This window comes from Podarcis melisellensis (genome assembly GCF_964234715.1).
Source record: "Podarcis melisellensis genome assembly, chromosome: 1".
In the NCBI taxonomy this organism is placed as follows: domain Eukaryota; kingdom Metazoa; phylum Chordata; class Lepidosauria; order Squamata; family Lacertidae; genus Podarcis; species Podarcis melisellensis.
Window position 1 is genome coordinate 104659448 of NC_138528.1, and position 18569 is coordinate 104678016.

General features: G+C 44.7%; 1 protein-coding gene across 6 annotated transcripts in view; it reads right to left on the reverse strand.

The window, feature by feature from the left end:
• Window positions 1-18569, reverse strand: part of CCDC148 (coiled-coil domain containing 148) — a gene marked incomplete at its 5' end in the record, with an annotated part of 102149 nt that overhangs the window by 31168 nt on the left and 52412 nt on the right. For all 6 annotated transcript variants that reach the window (XM_081929043.1, XM_081929042.1, XM_081929041.1 and 3 more), the window contains 2 exons: window positions 8076-8282; window positions 11171-11309. In XM_081929043.1, coding sequence (XP_081785169.1) covers window positions 8076-8282; window positions 11171-11309 — 346 coding nt within the window. The remainder of the gene's footprint in view (window positions 1-8075; window positions 8283-11170; window positions 11310-18569) is intronic.

An 18569-nucleotide genomic window follows, 5' to 3' on the forward strand; every position in this document is an offset into this window, starting at 1 on the left:
AATGTGACGCTTTTGCCCTTGCACCAACACCACACCAGCCTTCTTCTCAGTTACCAGCAGTGACCGCAGCATTGGAATACCAGGCAAGAAATGCCTCCTCAGCCCCCAAGCTGCTAATGTCCTTCAACACTTCCTCTGGCCCTTTCACTACAAAGAAGGATGATCTCCCTTCCCTCATCCATGAACTTAACAGTCTGTTAGTCACCATTACTCAGCATGAGGGGATTGCTGACACCGGGCAAGCTGTGGTGTTGAGGTTCATCTGAAAGTGGACTCAGGGTCACAAGTGGTCCTTGGCTCACCATTAGATAAATGCTAATCTATAGTTGAGGGCAGGTTTTTTAAAAAAAAAATTACTTAAATGTTTTATTTTATATTCCATATTTCAATGATAACAATTCTAAAAGCCGTTCAAAATAATAAAAATGCAGGTGATATTGCATTCACAAAAGAATCAAAACTATTATTGATGGGATGAAACTAATATACCATTGATTTCCATGGGGCTAAAAGGGGACTAATGTCATCAGGATCTAAGTCTATAACTCTGAAATAAGCTTATTCCACAAACAAGCTCATTTCTTAGTATTGAAGGAACTTAGCACAAGAAAATGCAACACAGGATAATTTTAGACAACAGCCAGATTGTGTCCACTGAAGTAGTCTAGTTTTTGAGTCTTTACATTAACTTTTCCTTACCAAAGAGTAAATATTTGCCTGTTGCAAAGATAATTATTTGTCCTTGACACGTTTACAACTCCTCTAAACAGACAACCACAAACCACAAGCCTCTCTCCATATCATAAAAACCAAATGCATCTGCACACAAATGTAAACCTGATAATGGCTTCTCTTATTTACAATGAAAGTTCAGAGCCAAAAGCATACTGTAGATATTTGTTGAAAGGGGGCAGCCCCAGAGGCTCTTGACATCTAAATATCATATAAATTTTGTCTCATCTGTAAGCCTTAGTCTATTCTGTGCTTTAACATGCGCAGGAAGAAGTGGGTCACAAATCAATCACTATCCATTTAATATTTTTCAAAAGAGTCAAATGAGATTATGTCTGCCTCCAGCAAACACAGTACAGGGACTATGGTCAATATGCTTTAACGCTCATCTGATGGTTAAAGCTAGGGCACAACTAGGTTTTAGAACTAGGATTTTTCAATCCAATGGCAAATGTGGTTTAAAATCCCTCTTACTTTTAGCTTTTCCTTGAAGTAATACAAATCAAGCGACTACTGTTGTTCAACATGAGCCTGCCTAGAAGAAGAGACCTTTGTCTGAGATCCCTTATCAAGTCCCTTTGCAACCTAAAGCAAGGTGAGAGGTGATGGGGTACAGGCAGAAAAAAGGCCCTTGTCTTTGGAATAACCTCTCCAGGGAAGATTGCCTGGAGCAGACTCCAGTTGCCTTTGACTTGTCTGTTTCAAGAGGTCTTTTAATATTGCTTGGCTCTGGCTTTAACTGCCCTTATGCTGAAACCTCACCCTCTTTGGTGGCCATGAAACCAGAAGAGTTATTTCTGCAAGTGTTTTTTGGGGGGGGGAATGGGGTTCACAAATTGTTTTGAAGGCAGGGTTGCCACACCAGGCAACTCATTTAAAAAAGAAAAAGGAAAGGGTGGGGACCCAAGCACATGCTCTTGTCTACTCTTGCATTCTAGGAAAAAGTGCTGCTAGAGATCCCACCCGCTGATGGCAACTACAGCAGGATTTCCCCCGCCCTCCTTCTCATAAAAAATGGCAGCCAGCAGCAGCTTGCAGCACCGAGATAGTGGGTGGGTGTGGGGTCATCTATGTTTGTTCTGCTGCTTTTTATGTTGATATTTGTTCTGGTTTTATCTGTTTGCCTGCTATCTGCTATGGGGATCTTATGGAGGGTAGGATAGAAATGTATAAATACATAAATAAAAAGCAGCTTGTTCTACCTTCAAGAAGATAATTTGCTTTTAATTGGGTTTTAAAAGGTCTGCATATAATTAATCGTATTTTAAAAGTCACCTACTGGATAACAACCAATTAGGGGGGAAAATATGCTGCTCATCTTGGGCTAGTTATATATTCACATGGTGTATGTGGACATTTTGCAATCAGCAACACGTCACAGGTAAACGCCTCCATTATTTCAGAGCTACACCACCGCCTTGCTTGTACTATCTGTGAAGTGTCTGAATCTATTATGTGTAAAGTCTAACACAATCAAAATGAAATAAATATGCATTTTGCTATTTCTTAAAGTACCAATAAGATCTGATTCTATGTTAAGCATTACTTACACGTTCCAATTTGGTTGAAATAGAAAGGAAAAGTATCTGTCCTTTAGGCATTATCCATCTATGTAATGCAACTATAAGAAATCTGGGTGTCTTTTTTGGCCTTCCAATTTAATTAGAAGCGGAGAACAATAAGAAATAACAAGAGACCACAAGAGAGAACTGAGGAGCAAAAGAACAGAAGCAAAGATAAAAGAAGAAGAGGGAAAGTGGTAATGAGAGATTTCTATAATGAAGCCAGGTCATTTACCATAAAGGTAAAGGTAAAGGTACCCCTGCCCGTACGGGCCAGTCTTGACAGACTCTGGGGTTGTGCGCCCATCTCACTTAAGAGGCCAGGGGCCAGCGCTGTCCGGAGACACTTCCGGGTCACGTGGCCAGCGTGACATCGCTGCTCTGGCGAGCCAGAGCTGCACACGGAAACGCCGTTTACCTTCCCGCTGGTAAGCGGTCCCTATTTATCTACTTGCACCCGGAGGTGCTTTCGAACTGCTAGGTTGGCAGGCGCTGGGACCGAGCAGCGGGAGCGCACCCCGCCGCAGGGATTCGAACCGCCGACCTTTCAATCGGCAAGTCCTAGGCGCTGAGGCTTTAACCCACAGCGCCACCTGCGTCCCTCATTTACCATAGTTCTATTTTATTTTTTAAAAAATGTAAACTATAACTTGGAACAATAAAAGAGAAGAAAAAGCTGAGACTTAATACAGAAAGTTGGTCTTTGGAACATGCAAGTAGAAAAGGATTTTTCTTGTGAGACGCATATATGGTTCTCCTAGGTATATGCATGTGCAGGCGAATGAACATAACTTTAAAAATATTCCTAAGAAGAAATCACTTGCTAGAAAAATGGATGTAAAAGTTAAGATTTTGCATTTTGCCAAGCAAAGGGTGGGATTCAACTAAGTTGTTGCATTTGTGGAACAAGGATTGCTTGTACAATGGGACTTCCTGCCTATCCTTCCCCTGCATGCCTCCTAAATCTGGTCTGGAAGGTTGGGGGAACTCCCAAAGTAGGTTTAAGGGGGAACAGAAGAGGGGAACAGAGGCAGAGGGAGAAGAGAGAAGGGGGGGAAGTCCTATTGTGCAAGTCAACTATGTACACCATAGTGCTGTCAGGAGGTCCTACACATGAGTAGGATTCCGGCACAGACACATGCCTGACTGGCATGTTCTCTCCCTCCTGGTCGGTCATTTGGGAGATTCGAAAGCTTTCTCCAGTGACTGATACCAAGAGGGATCAGCATACTTCAGGATCAGCAGAGTATAGGCAGTCAGTGTTCAGACTCAGTAGCGCAGCAATTTGGCTAAACTACGTTTATTTAGATATATGCCCTCGGAGCATCATAACTCAGCTCCTTCCTCTTCAGTATCAGACAGCAAAGAGAAAGAGCAAAGGACAAAAATCCTACATCACGGAAACACAGTAATAAAAACATCCTGTCTCCTTCACTTCCCACAATGTGGAATGAAAACATACACCGTCATGAGATAAAAACAATCCCATGACTGCAACACGGGAAAAGAATCCTAACAAATGCTCCACTGAATTCCACTCCAAGATTCTACTGCTCTTAACTTTGCCCCCACAGACACTGTCATATTTCAATCATCATGTATCAGTCATCCCTACCGCCCCGACTATTGACTACACCAGGGTTGCAATTGTAATGTTTGTTTATAAAAGAATAAAATGGTTTAAGAGCAACAACAAAAAAGGCTTCTGAGTTTGTGGCAGGAAACAGCTGTAAGGGAAAGGGATGACTGGAGAAAATCAGCTCCCAGCATCGACTTTTCCACTAATGGAATGAGCCCTTCCATTTGCAGAAGGGACACTCTGGATCTTACTCCCAATGCAAGACTTTTAAGTTAAACCATTGGACAATTGGGACAAAAAGGCAAAGTCTGAATTATTAATAGTGCAGAGACAACTCTGACTTTTCCAAGTGCTTTATTGCAACTAATTCAAAACTCATGCAGGAGAGGGCTATCAATCGCTACTAGCCATGATCGCTATGCTCTATCTCCATATTTGGAGGCAGCAATGCTTACGAATACCAGTCGCTGGAAACCATGGGAGGGGAGAGTGATCTTGTGCTCAAATCCTGCTCACTGCTTTCTCACAGGCATCTGGTTGGCCACTATGATAACAGGATACTGGATTAAATGGGCCACTGGCCTAATCCAGCTGGCTGTTCTTAAGAAAGCTGTGGCATCCTGATGGAAATCACAATAGCAGCTCAGAAAAGCCACACTCTCTAGTCTTCAGTGTGTGGTGGTGGATGGTAGTAATTGTGGAAGAAACTTTACTCTTTCCAAAGGACCAAGCTATGTCTCTCTTACCAAAAACAGCATGAACTAAGTTCTGAGCAGCCCTTCAGATCAGAGGACAGATTGGAGTGTCTACAGCCACTATCTTGTTGGCAGATGAAGTAATGGGATAGGGTTGGCTGCTTCTCACAGATTATCAACTCTGTGGCTGAAGGAGAGAACAAGGCAATGGTTTTTTTTGCCAGCACTGGAGTGGGGAAGAATGTTGACTTGCTCCCTAGTTACAGACCCCACAACAACAACCAAAAGGAAGACAGACAGTAACGTCCCAATTTCGTGAAGACTGAATGCACTTGAGAATGAAAGGGTTATCCAATCCTTACTATGAAGCTGCGCCCTGAAGTTCTTCCAGCTCATTGACAGAACACATCCAGATGTAACAAAATACATTTAAAAAATGTTTCATAGACAAAATTAAAAGGAGGGGGGAGATTTTTTGAAATTTATTCACTCTTTCACATTCCATGCTCTGTGGGGATTTTATAAGCAGAAGGGGCATCATATGGGCTGAATCAGGAGGTGACTTTGGCAAGGAAGATGTTTTCCAGTTCCTGGGAGCAGGAGGTACTAAGGGAAAGTTGTGGCGTTTGCCCTCCTAGGTGTGTGACATCATACTGGGTTCATAAGGAAAGGGTTAACTAAGTGTAAAATGACTAACCTATAGGAACCCAAGGGGAGAAGTTAGAGTTGTTAAGAAGTCAGTCTGGAGTTAGAGAAGAGAGATGGAGGATAAGTCTGTGGGTTGGGCTAGTCTGATATGAGAGAGTGAGAGAATCTGTTAAGAGGAGTCAGTCAAACAGTTGAGATAATCAGTCAGAAGGTATTAGAAAGGTATAGGCCGCTAAAGAAACTAAGGTTAAGAAACTGTCAAGAAAATTATCTGAGAAACCATAAACTTGTTAATGCTTATAAAATAAACTCGTTTATTTGATTTAATTTTAACAACTGTCTGGACTCAGTGTGTACCCGAGAGTAACAGGTTGGTGGCAGCGGGGAAACGAGCACAGGGATCAATAGACTGTCAAACGTCCAGGGACCCTGTGTGATCACCACAAGAGTCTTTACAGGAATATCACAATGTTCTCGGGGAGCGATACAGTTTCTGACAACATGAGTATCTCAACAATTCTATTCTCATTTGCCTTCCTACTTGCCAAATGTGTTGGTTTGGGGAAAACTGCCATGTTGCACAATATAACAGATAGTTTGTTTATAAAGATATCCCAGTTTCCCATTGGTGCAATCCAGAAGAAAGCAGCCATATGGTTCTGTTGATTTACCCTATTCGGCTTCTCAAGATGCTCCAAGGATTTGTCCTTGGAGGAATTCAGTTTCGTTTTAAAGCTCTTGCTGATTTTGATTGAATTAAAAATTCATCCAATAATTTGTTCATGTTAAAAATTAATTAAAATGTTCCTTTTTAAAAATTTATTCACTCTTTCACATTCCGTGCTCTGTGGGGCAAAGCATGGGTATTTAGCAATACAATATCTTATTATTTGTCGTTTATTATGAATTGTTCTACAACAATTGTAAGGAATCAGTGGCCCTCCTGATGCTGCTGAACCGCAACTCCCATCATCCCCAGCCAGCATGGCCAATCGACAGACATGCTGGGAATGGCAGTCCAACAGAATCTGGGAGGCCACAGGTTTCCCATCCCTGTTTTATGGGTCTTTGCTTGCCATCATTTTGCCAATCATCTTCAACCCCTCTAGTGCCGAACTTGTGTGGTAGTGTGCCTGCCAGTTTGGAAACAGAACAGGACTATCCAAAGGCAAGTTAGTGGTTTCTACTTTCTCTGGAGACCACGTTTTGCCCTCACTGGACCCCCATTCCCTCCAATCAGGTTTTGACCCAATCTGCACAATTGCCTAAAGGAAAAGCACAAGGGAAGTACAATATGCTGCTCCATCTCCTCAATCTCGTCATTGCTAGCAAGTTCAAAGAGGATGCAGAGCTTGGCCAGCCAAGTTCAGGGAACACACATCTCCCTTGCTTCAAAGGGTTGGAAGTTTTCCTGAGCTGTGTCCTATCTTAGCTCACTGGAGACTCTGTTTCGGAGTGGGGTGGGGAGCCATTAGGGCTTTCAAATCGTTCTGATATGAATTAAAAAGAAAGAAATTTTGAGGAGCAGTTGAAAATATACTGATAAATGGAGAGACCAGGAAAGGGAGCAAGGAAATGAAGGGAATGTATTATTTTTCATCCCTCCCTCTCAATTCCTTGCAGGGGTCCACACCTTCCTGTGTGTAAGATGTATAGGGAAACCATTAAGTTTTCATCACATTTTATTCATTTTCTTCTGTCATGGAACCCAAAGGTAGTGTAAATGTGTTTCTTCCCACGGGGTCTTATCCAGGTACTGAACAGATCCAGACCTGCTTACCTTCAGCCAGGTGAAGTGCCTTTAAACCTTGCCCTGGATCCTTTCATTATCAATTTTATTACAGCAGTAACCAAATTAGTAGACACTCTGATGATGTATTGAAAACACAGCATTCAGATGAATGCAGGCGAAATGTCAATAAATCAGAACAAAAGCACCCTGGAATTTTGGCAGAGCGGAAGATGTTTATTGCTAACTATCGATTCTGGCTAATCGCGCAGTTGGCAATTGCTAGACTCCCCTTCTTCTAGACATAGGTCAGATTTCCAAATTAATGTTTGTGTCTAACATTTTTACATTTCATTTCTCTTTTCATTACTTGTCACTAACTTTACTGCTCTGACTATTTGTTCTCTATGGTTATTTCAGTTCTTCACAGGGAGTCTGGAAGCAGGAACTACCTTTTGTGATGACATCTTTGCTTCTTTTAGAAGACTGCAAAGCAGCCATGGTTTGGCTAAAATCAGGGGTGGGTGGGAAATCCCCCCTATTCTGTCACTGGGCTACTTTTTTCATCTCGAAATTAAACAATTTCTAGGACAGGCACACATCAAATGTAATATCCTTGTCTCTTCTTACACCTGATTTTAGCTAAAAGACAGAGAAACTTTTTCTCCCGTTGAAACCTTCAGGCATGCCTGTTACTAGGGGGACTTAGCCAACATGCTGCTATACCATTATACCAACACAGGACATGATAAATGAAATTAGCAAAACGAAAACCCATTTATGCGCATGATTCCATAGGCGTGAGTGCAGCTGAAGCAAAACAGATCCATTAATATAAAGCCTCAAGAGCAGAAAAGAAATTAAAAACAAATTGTACACAAATGTTCTAGGAAAAACAAATCAAGATGCACCCCCACCCCCAATGCTCAAGAGGGATGCAATATAAAAGTGCAGCCCTGAAGAATAGCTAGACTAGTAACTATGAGTGTGGAGTAATCTATCTCCATTTTAAGAGGTGGGGGGGGGGAGTTCCTATTATAGCTGCTGCAACGTTTTTTCCTTAAGCAAATATTGAACAAACCAGGATACAAGGCGACATAAATGTAATTGGCGGTTGTGTAATAGTCTACCTTTTCTTTGAGATCCGCACATATTTCCTGTTGTTTTCTTCTATTATTAGCCAACATAATTTCTGTCTCATGAGCAGCACAAGCTTCTGCAAGAGTCATTACTGCCTTCAGTAAAAAAGCTTTCCTTGCCTCGGCCCAGTTGAACATCAAAGCTCTCCACTGATTCCTAGTAAAATGGTAGTGGTCCCAAGCTCTTTCGTGAGCAACCTAGAAATAATAATAAAGGGAAGTCAGGGTTATTTTCACCCATATGATATAAATCTTTATACTGAGGTAACTTCAAACAATCATTACAAATGAAAGTATTAGAAGCAAAAATGAAAATTATCTGCGCCCCCGCCATTGAAAACAGCAGAGTACCCTGTCAGGAGTTTCAAGTACTTGTAGGACTGGCTGATTTGGGCTGACCAGGGCTGTGCTAAGGAAACTAGCAGCCCAAAGATACGTTTAATAAAAGGTTCCATTCTCAAGTTGGCAAAGGGATGAGAACAGAGTTACGCACAGAGAACGGAGAGAAAGAATCACCAAAAGGCCTCATAATAAGCACTTCTCTTCCCAGAGTAATCTCAGGGATCAATACAATTAGTCGTAAAAAAAACTATAAACACAAACTGTGTCACTTTGTAAGAGGAAAAAGCTCAGGCAAAATGCAGCAACAATGTAAAGTGACATAAACTGGTTCGGGAGTAAAAGAGGCCTTAGATGGCACTGTAATTCTCTTGGATTGTCTTGAAGGGGAGGCATTACGTGAACATTTCATTGTTCAGAAAGTATTTGATGCTGTTGTGATTTGCTATGAGCTCACAGAGAGAGTTAGGATATAAATCAAAGTCCATACACATAAATTAAGTACCACCTATAATTACAAGGGTCGTAAAATAGCCTTGCTGGTAGAAATGGAGTCTTATTCTACAATTAAGTCATATTATAAATCAGGTCTTAATGAAACAAATGGCTATTATGCTGGGCAAGTCATATTTCTAAATTTGCTAAAATCCCACTAGACCTGGGATGGGGAAACTGTGGTTCTTCAGGTGCTGAACTACAAATCCCATCAGCCCTGTCCATTGGCTATGCTGCTTGGGCCTGAAGGAGAGCCACAAGTTCCCTATTCCTGCAACATATGATGGTTAAGCTCTATAGTGCCAGGCAGAGAGCAGGATGTTCAAAGTATTCCTTTCTGATTGCAAGCCCCTATGCTCCTCCTCATCCTGGAAGTTGGGTGATGCAATGCAAGGATCTGCAGATGGACAAGGACATTGTGGAAGTCCCAATGCATATGGGGAAGTTTTATAGCCAGCGTACTAGGAAGGGGAAAGCTAGGAGAGCCTGTTTATCCCCTTCCTTGAACTTGCCAAGTAGGCAAGTTGCATCTTAGAACTATCCAGTAGTCATTGCCATCACCACCCCTCTCAGCCCCCAGGTGGGAAGGAATCCTGGGCAAGTACTAAAGGAAGTACTAAAAAAAAGGACCTCTAGATCACACTGGGTTTCCTTGGCCCTCCTGGGGTTGCAAGAAACTTGCTTTTCTCCCCCAAGATTCCTCTCAGTTTACAAGGGCTAGCTAGTTATTAGAGTCCCACCCCAAGTATCTTCTCATTATCTTAAATATTACAAGTAGTCCATCTTCACATTAAGCCAGCAGCACTGCCCTGCGTTGGCCCTGTTTCATTAAATGTTACTTCTTTGTCATTTTTAATTCACAGAAAATGTTACATCAATACCTATTCAGCAAAAGGGGTGTGTGAGTGAGTGTACTGAAAACCATGCGTGCAAATTCATCATCTTATATGACAAGGACAAATTATGCCTTCAGATTATATCACAAAAGTTGTGGGAAAGGGCTACACAAGCAATTAAAATCAAAAGTAAGAGAGATGCAGGGGAAGCTGAAGATGCTTTTAAGATGGAATATCATCTGGCCTACAGCTGGAAAAGGCAACCAGAACAGGCCCACTGACTCATTGGATCCCAGACTTTGAGTATACAAGCTTCTTCAGATCCTAGTTCAACAAAGAATCTTGAATTCTTGCATCATTACAGTAACCTTGCAACACATTCATTCATTCATTCAATTTCATAAAATTATATACATACGTTTTCTGTGCGCTCACCATGTTGAAAGATTATCGATGGTCACAGTACATGGGAAATTAGGACACCCTATGTAGGTTGCAAAATATTTACAGCAACAATCCAAGATACTAACACAGTTAAATAGCCATTATGTGACTTGGGGTGCCACATTTTATGCCACCAAAATGGCAGTTGTTGTCTAGTATATAAGTTTACTAGGCTATTTTTATCAGACATATACAAAAATCCACCTCCACAGAAAACATGCTAAATCAAACACTCATTACAATACTGAACTAAGTTGTTGCAAGACAATTTGAGCATATAACATCAATCTTGGTCTGACTGAGCTGGCTGCCAAATTGGTTCCTGGGCCCTATTCAAAGTGCTGGTTTTGACCTATAAATTGTTCATGACCACAATAACTCAAGGACCACCTCTCTTCTCATATGAGCCAACCCGGACGCTGAATTTAGCATCTGAGATCCATCTTCGTGTAACTTCTCTACGAGATGTCTGAAGGGTGACAACACGAGAATGGGCCTTTTCTGCAGCGGCTCCGCCGCTTGTGGAATGCTCTCCCCAGAGAGGCCCGCTTGGTGCCTTCATTACATATATTTAGGGGCCTGGCAAAAACTTTCCTCTATAACAAGGTCTTTGGCCTTTAACCCTCTGTGGTCTTTTAGAAGTGAGTGGGATGTTTTTAATGTTGTGAACTGCCCTGAGACCTATGGATAAAAGGTGGTATGCAAATTAAATAAATATATATTAAACACACATATATACACATACATACATACATACATACATACATACATACATACAAACAAACATATACACACACACACTTCTCTTTTCTTTTGGTTTTAATGCATCTATGTGGGGTACATTGTTTGTTTGTTTGTTTGTTTGTTTGTTTGTTTGTTTGCAAATTGCTATGGGTTGCCCTGGGCAAGATTATGCTACTAACACATTTAATTAACAACAACAATAACTAAACAATCAGTGCTACCACTTACAAGATCTTGCCTAGATTTGTGAGGTAGATGTTTCTGCAGCATATCCAAGTAAAGAGTTCTTCTACCTTGCATGTCACTAGGGTATTGACTAATAATCACCTGATAAACCCAAAGATCTTCCTCACTCCACTGGAAATTGCTGTGAATGAGAAGAGAACGAAATCAAGCACAATCTTAGCTTTCCGCTGAAAGACAGGTCAAGATTGAAACAACAATGCTTCTTTTATACCCGATGAAGATCCTATTCCTGACATGAACCTGAATGCTATTATGTCAGTACACTTCAGTGTGAAGTGACTGGTGCAAATGCATTCTGGACTGGGACATGGATCTTTGTAAGTGAAACTTACTTAACATTTCAAGAGCAGTGGTGAAAATTTGAAAGCAGGTCCTGCTCCGCTCAATACAAGCACAGCTTTATCTGTTCCTGGGCAAGCTCTGGAGGGACAGTTCTGCAAGTATTTCATTTGGTAGTTTGAAAAGCTAGGTGTGGAGAGTGCCTATTGGTTAGTGCCTTTGTTATCACCAACACCCATTCTTCCCCTTCCAACCCTTGTGCAGCTTTATTTTTAAAGGAGATGATGAATAACCCACCTGAAGCATGTGGGGAGGGACAAGACCTAAATCTGTGCCAGTGTGACAAAGTTCACCCCACACAGGAGATGGACCCTCTATGGCCTCTGCTAAGTAACATCAAAACAAGAGGGTTCTTTTAGCACTGTGATCTGGGCTTCCTTATTTTTTGAGGATCACAGAAACATAAGCTCTCAACAGTGCTTACTATTCAACCATAAAAGCAGAGTTCAACAACAAAACAAACTTTCATGGCCAAACTGCCCTAACACATACTAGCTCAGAGGAAAACAAGCACTGATATAACAAAGGAAACAGCCTGCAGCCAAACAAAACAAAGAATGCTGTATCTAGGAAAGCCTCTGGATACAGAGAGCATCCGCTGTCCCCTGCCATTCCAGGAATTATTGCAAGAGTTACACCCCTCACAAGAGTCACATTTTCAAATAAGTCTGTTGCATAAAAGCAAGCAGGAACAGCAAAACAAAATGGAACGCACAGCATGATGAACATTGGCTTTATTTTTATTAAACCTGTCCAAGCTTTAGAGACATTTGCTTTTTTTTTCAAATCAACTTCTAATTTTTGAGTCAGTGCACAGAAGCTGATTACCCAGTGCAACTGCCCCACCTCTGGCATCATTCCATACCCTTAGGGGTGACTGGAACTTATAGACAGAATGTAGACCTGATCCATATGGTTTTTAAGTCAATTATAAAAACTAAGGATGTACAAGATCAGGCCTTTGAGCACGGAACTCTATGTGTAAGTCCTATTTATATTTTCCACTTAACATGTGATTTCAAGGAAAGCCCAGAGGCAGAGCCACCTGGGCACAATCCTGCTCATAAACCATGAACAGCCTCCACACAATTTGAGGCAGGCTTGATTAAAGTGATCAGGTTTTAGAACCTTCCTAGTCTGCTGATGGAAGATGAATGCACATTCCAAGCAATTTCCCAGAACCTCTTGCTATGACAGTCCATTCTTCAATCCGGAAGAAAACATCAATGGAATTTCAGATCGGGGTGTAAGTTACGCTCCCAGTTTTCACACAGCGTCTCATCTTAGTCCACCCTATGTTTGTGACTGGAGACTACAGAATTCTAGCTTGCATACTATCTATTGGTGATATCTTCTAACTTCTCATTGGAAGAAGTCTAGATTTGGACCATTTTACAATGATGGCAGGCCAAACTGCTCTCCCCAAAGCCACTTCCTCTTTTATTTCCAACTTCTGCTTCTGGAAATCAGTAATCCTTATAATAGTGGGAGCCATCATTTACAGAAAGTGAAAAGATTTTCAGTAAGGAAGAAAAAAAATTGAGCTTGAAAGCTGAAGTAGGCACAAAACGAAGGACTTCAAATCCAGCCACAGCACGCAAGTTATGCAGAGCCTGATCCTATGCACGATTGGTCAAAACGAAGTCCAGCTGTGTTCAATGAGGCTTATTTTCAGGCAAGCACAAGAGGAGTGCAGCCTGAGGGGGTATAACACAGAAGCATAAATATGCAAAGACAGCATTCAGATTAAATGTAAAACAATGGAGCAAACACGACACAAGGAAGCAATTATCATGGTAGGGAAGTTGCCAGAACAGTGTTCAGTTTATATGAATCACTTTATATAACAAAACCATATATATATATATATATATATATATATATATATATATATATATATATATAAAACAAAAACCTAACAAAAACTTAAGCTTTGTTTCCTACTAGGAAAGAAGCACTTAAAAATATATAGGTCCTTATGTAGACTGACAACCTATGTTCAATTAAAACAACAGCAGCAGGTACATATTATGCTGATACTGTGCGGTTAATGGGGTCACAGATATCCAAGGGTTATGGATAACTTTCCTCCACTTGCCTTTAATTGTTCGCTACATTAGGGACTTTATGGGCCTTTTCAGTCACTGTGCTAACCTCTTGTTTAGCATTACAGTATATGAACAAGCTTTGGGCTTGCAGGCTCCCCACTCCTCTAATACAGCTGCAAAGGGAGATTGGAACTTTTCACTTCTGCTTTGAAACTAACCAGGCATCTGTATGCACAAGCTCAGGGAACTCTGAAGGTGGGGAGGTGGTAGATTGGGATCTACTGGTAGAAAACAAATTTCTTTGCTCAGAAGCACCTGGGTACTTGATTCTAAGTGTACAGAAGACACACACATACACACACACCACACACTTTCGTAGTTCCCGGTTCTGACTGGTGGATCTCAGGATTCTAGTAAAAAACAAAGTATGAAGTCTGGTTTGTGAACAAGATAGTAATATAACTCCTAGCTTGATCCTGGCTTGTTTGAACTAACCAGTGTTTCTCAAAGTTCAGATGTAACAGGAACCCCAGGGTTGTTTAAAAGCACAAGTGAAAGCTTCCAATCTCTTCCTTACAGTTGCACAGGGACGGGGAGAGCACATGACCCCAAGGCTCATTTTGTTTATGCACACAGTGTTAAACCATGTGTTAGTGTCTGAACTGGCCTTACACTGTGTAGCTCTGGGTCCAGCTGTATTCTTTTTGTGGGCCTGAAGTATCCAGATACATAATAGAACATCAAACATCTAAAGAGTCTTATTGAGAGTTGAATCACAAAAATAGCCTTGTCACCTTTCTAGCATATAGCAGAATACCTAACACAGATTAATTTCTGCAATGTGCAATGATAATTATTCAAAAGCTTTTAGGATAATGTGAATTTCTGATCTGTTGGATATTGAATTTGGAGAAGTTACAAATGTAACTTTATAAAGAACATATAGTGGTACTTCGGGTTACAGACGCTTCAGGGTACGCTTCAGGTTACAGACTCCGCTAACCCAGAAATATTACCTCGGGTTAAGAACTCTGCTTCAGGATGAGAACAGAAATTGTGCTCTGGCGGCGCGGCGGCAGCAGCAGCAGGAGGCCTCATTAGCTAAAGTGGTGCTTCAGGTTAAGAACAGTTTCAGGTTAAGAACAGACCTCCAGAACAAATTAAGTTCTTAACCCGAGGTACCACTGTACACCAATGCCTAGATAAGGTAAAAAGTAAAGGACCCCTGGATGGCTAAATCCAGTCCAATGTGTCTATGGGGTGCAGTGCTCATCTCGCTTTCAGCCCGAGGGAGCCAGCATTTGTCCACAGACAGCTTTCCAAATCATGTGGCCAGCATGACTAAACTGCTACTGGTAAATGGAGGACTGTGTCAAATGCCAGAGCGCACAGAAACGCCGTTTACCTTCCTGCCGCAGCGGTACCTATTTATCTACTTGCACTGGTATGCTTTTGAACTGCTAGGTTGGCAGAAGCTGGGACAAAGCAACAAGAGCTCACCCCATCACGTGGATTCGAACTGCTGACCTTCTGATTGGCAAGCTGAAGAGGCTCAGTGGTTTAGACTACCCGCGTCCCCACCCACCAGTGCCTAGACAACCACAGCACTGTAGTACATCATGAGAGGATGATGTAATATAAATGAAAATCAATTATCCCTAGAATCATTTCTATCCTAAGGTACTTTTTACAATCCTTTTTTTATTTTAAGCTAGGTATTTGATATCTGGATTTTGTCTGGGAACAAAACAAAAGAAAAAAGAGTAAGGAAAGGCTGTTCTTCATTACTGATCCAGCAAAAAGGATTTGATTATCTTCCAAATATTAAGTATTAGATGGTGCTCAGACCTAAGACAACAACACGTACAATGACTGTACAATGACTGAGAAACTGTATGTCCTTATAGGCTATTGTCTTAGAATTTGTTTATAGTGATTAGAATGCCTGCTCTGGTTAGAACCATTTTTTCTCCAGAGGTTTCCATTAAAGAGAAAATGTGCGATCCTCCCTCCCATTTCCAGCATGCACAGCACTTCTCTGTCTCTGACCTTATGAGTGCATCATTGTTGGTAAGATGCACAGCTTTCCCTTTGTAAAGGTTTGGCAAGTCATTGCTGCTGTCACCTTGGCCCTCAGTCTACACAGTTGTCTGCTGTGTTTGCTACCAATGGGCAATGTAAGAATGCAGTGGTGGCTTATTTGCTTTCTGCTTTGCAAAAGTAATGCTACATTGGCGAAGAAGTTCTTTCTTTCTTTCTTTCTTTCTTTCTTTCTTTCTTTCTTTCTTTCTTTCTTTCTTTCTTTCTGAACCATCAAATGAAACACCAGAGAAAGGGGGGAGGCCACAAAAGGAGTCAATCAATTAGAACACAAAGGTGACGCCATTGGAGCGGAGCAGCCCTTAAAGAGTAAAAATAGAGTTTCTGTTTTCTGTTCAGAGAGCCGTCAAAAGACATACACTTAAGTTCAACTCCCTTCAGCCTAGATTCATTTTCTTCACAAAGTATTCAATACACAGCGAGACCAAATGGAACAGGCCATGGGCCAGGGCTAACTTCAAGACAACAAAATACAATCCATCCAAAAGACAGGCTAAAACCAGTTCCTACAGAACTCAAGACATTTTAAGGACTAGAACCACAGTTCCATGCCCCCAACAAGGCCTGTCTTCAATAGCAGGAAAGAGGGGTACATAAGATAGGGGTACATAAATGGAGCACAGTGGTAGACCTCCTGCTTGCATGCAGGAGGACCCTGCCTTAATCTCCAGATAGAGCTGGAAAATACCTGAAAGTACTGAGAGGCTCTTCCAGGCAATGTAATTGATAAAAACAAGATGGATCAATGGTCCAACTCAGTTTAAATCAGCTTCTTAAATAGACTGACATAATAGAGGGCATAGAACATCTAGAAAGTGTATCATTAGCCAAGGAACTAACCAGAGCACACTTATTCAGAAGGAATACAAGGAACCACAACAAAGGTAGGGCACTCAAAAGGGAAGAGAAAACAAAGTACTTATCTACTATGAAAACTGACTGACAATGCTATCCTAACCCCTGATTAGTGCACTGATGGAGGTGAGAGGAGTATCCCTCCATTGCAGTGTTTCCCAACCGGTGTTCCGCGGCACACTAGTGTGCCGCGAGACGTTGCCTGGTGTGCCGTGGGAGGGAGGCGGGCGAGTCGGGCGGCGGGAGCAAGGCTTGCGGACGGCAGCCGGCAGCGCGGAGCACGGCGCGCCCTTCGGAGGATGCCCCGTGCTCCGCGCTGGTGTCGGCAAGCCTTGCGCACCCGGGGGATCTCCCCCCGAGAGCGCAAGGCTTGCGGGCGGCAGCTGGCAGCGCGGAGCACGGGGTGCCCTTCGGAGGACTCCCCGTGCTCCGCGCTGGTGTTGGCCAGCCTTGCGCACCCGGGGGATCTCCCCCCGAGAGCGCAAGGCTTGCGGGAGGGAGCTGGCAGCGCGGAGCACGGGGCGCCCTTCGGAGGACGCCCCGTGCTCCGCGCTGGTGTCGGCAAGCCTTGCACACCCGGGGGATCTCCCCCCGAGAGCGCAAGGCTTGCGGGAGGGAGCTGGCAGCGCGGAGCACGGGGCGCCCTTCGGAGGACGCCCCGTGCTCCGCGCTGGTGTCGGCAAGCCTTGTGCACCTGGGGGATCTCCCCCCGAGAGCGCAAGGCTTGCGGGCGGCAGCTGGCAGCGTGGAGCACGGGGCGCCCTTCGGAGGATGCCCCGTGCTCCGCGCTGGTGTCGGCAAGCCTTGCGCACCCGGGGGATCTCCCCCCGAGAGCGCAAGGCTTGCGGGCGGCAGCTGGCAGCGCGGAGCACGGGGTGCCCTTCGGAGGACTCCCCGTGCTCCGCGCTGGTGTTGGCCAGCCTTGCGCACCCGGGGGATCTCCCCCCGAGAGCGCAAGGCTTGCGGGAGGGAGCTGGCAGCGCGGAGCACGGGGCGCCCTTCGGAGGACGCCCCTTGCTCCGCGCTGGTGTCGGCAAGCCTTGCACACCCGGGGGATCTCCCCCCGAGAGCGCAAGGCTTGCGGGAGGGAGCTGGCAGCGCGGAGCACGGGGCACCCTTCGGAGGACGCCCCGTGCTCCGCGCTGGTGTCGGCAAGCCTTGTGCACCTGGGGGATCTCCCCCCGAGAGCGCAAGGCTTGCGGGCGGCAGCTGGCAGCGTGGAGCACGGGGCGCCCTTCGGAGGACGCCCCGTGCTCCGCGCTGGTGTTGGCCAGCCTTGCGCACCCGGGGGATCTCCCCCCGAGAGCGCAAGGCTTGCGGGAGGGAGCTGGCAGCGCGGAGCACGGGGCGCCCTTCGGAGGACGCCCCGTGCTCCGCGCTGGTGTCGGCAAGCCTTGCACACCCGGGGGATCTCCCCCCGAGAGCGCAAGGCTTGCGGGAGGGAGCTGGCAGCGCGGAGCACGGGGCGCCCTTCGGAGGACGCCCCGTGCTCCGCGCTGGTGTCGGCAAGCCTTGTGCACCTGGGGGATCTCCCCCCGAGAGCGCAAGGCTTGTGGGCGGCAGCTGGCAGTGCGGAGCACGGGGCGCCCTTCGGAGGACGCCCCGTGCTCCGCGCTGGTGTCGGCAAGCCTTGCGCACCCGGGGGATCTCCCCCCGAGAGCGCAAGGCTTGCGGGCAGCAGCGGGCAGCAGCTGGCAGCGCGGAGCACGGGGTGTCCTTCGGAGGACGCCCCGTGCTCCGCGCTGGTGTCGGCAAGCCTTGCGCACCCGGGGGATCTCCCCCCGAGAGCGCAAGGCTTGCGGGCGGCAGCTGGCAGCGCGGAGCACGGGGTGTCCTTCGGAGGACGCCCCGTGCTCCGCGCTGGTGTTGGCAAGCCTTGCGCACCCGGGGGATCTCCCCCCGAGAGCGCAAGGCTTGCGGGCGGAAGCCGGGAGCACGGGGCGCCCTTTGGAGGACGCCCCGTGCTCCACGCTGCTGTTGGCCAGCCTTGCGCACCCGGGGGATCTCCCCCGAGAGCGCAAGGCTTGCGGGCGGCAGCT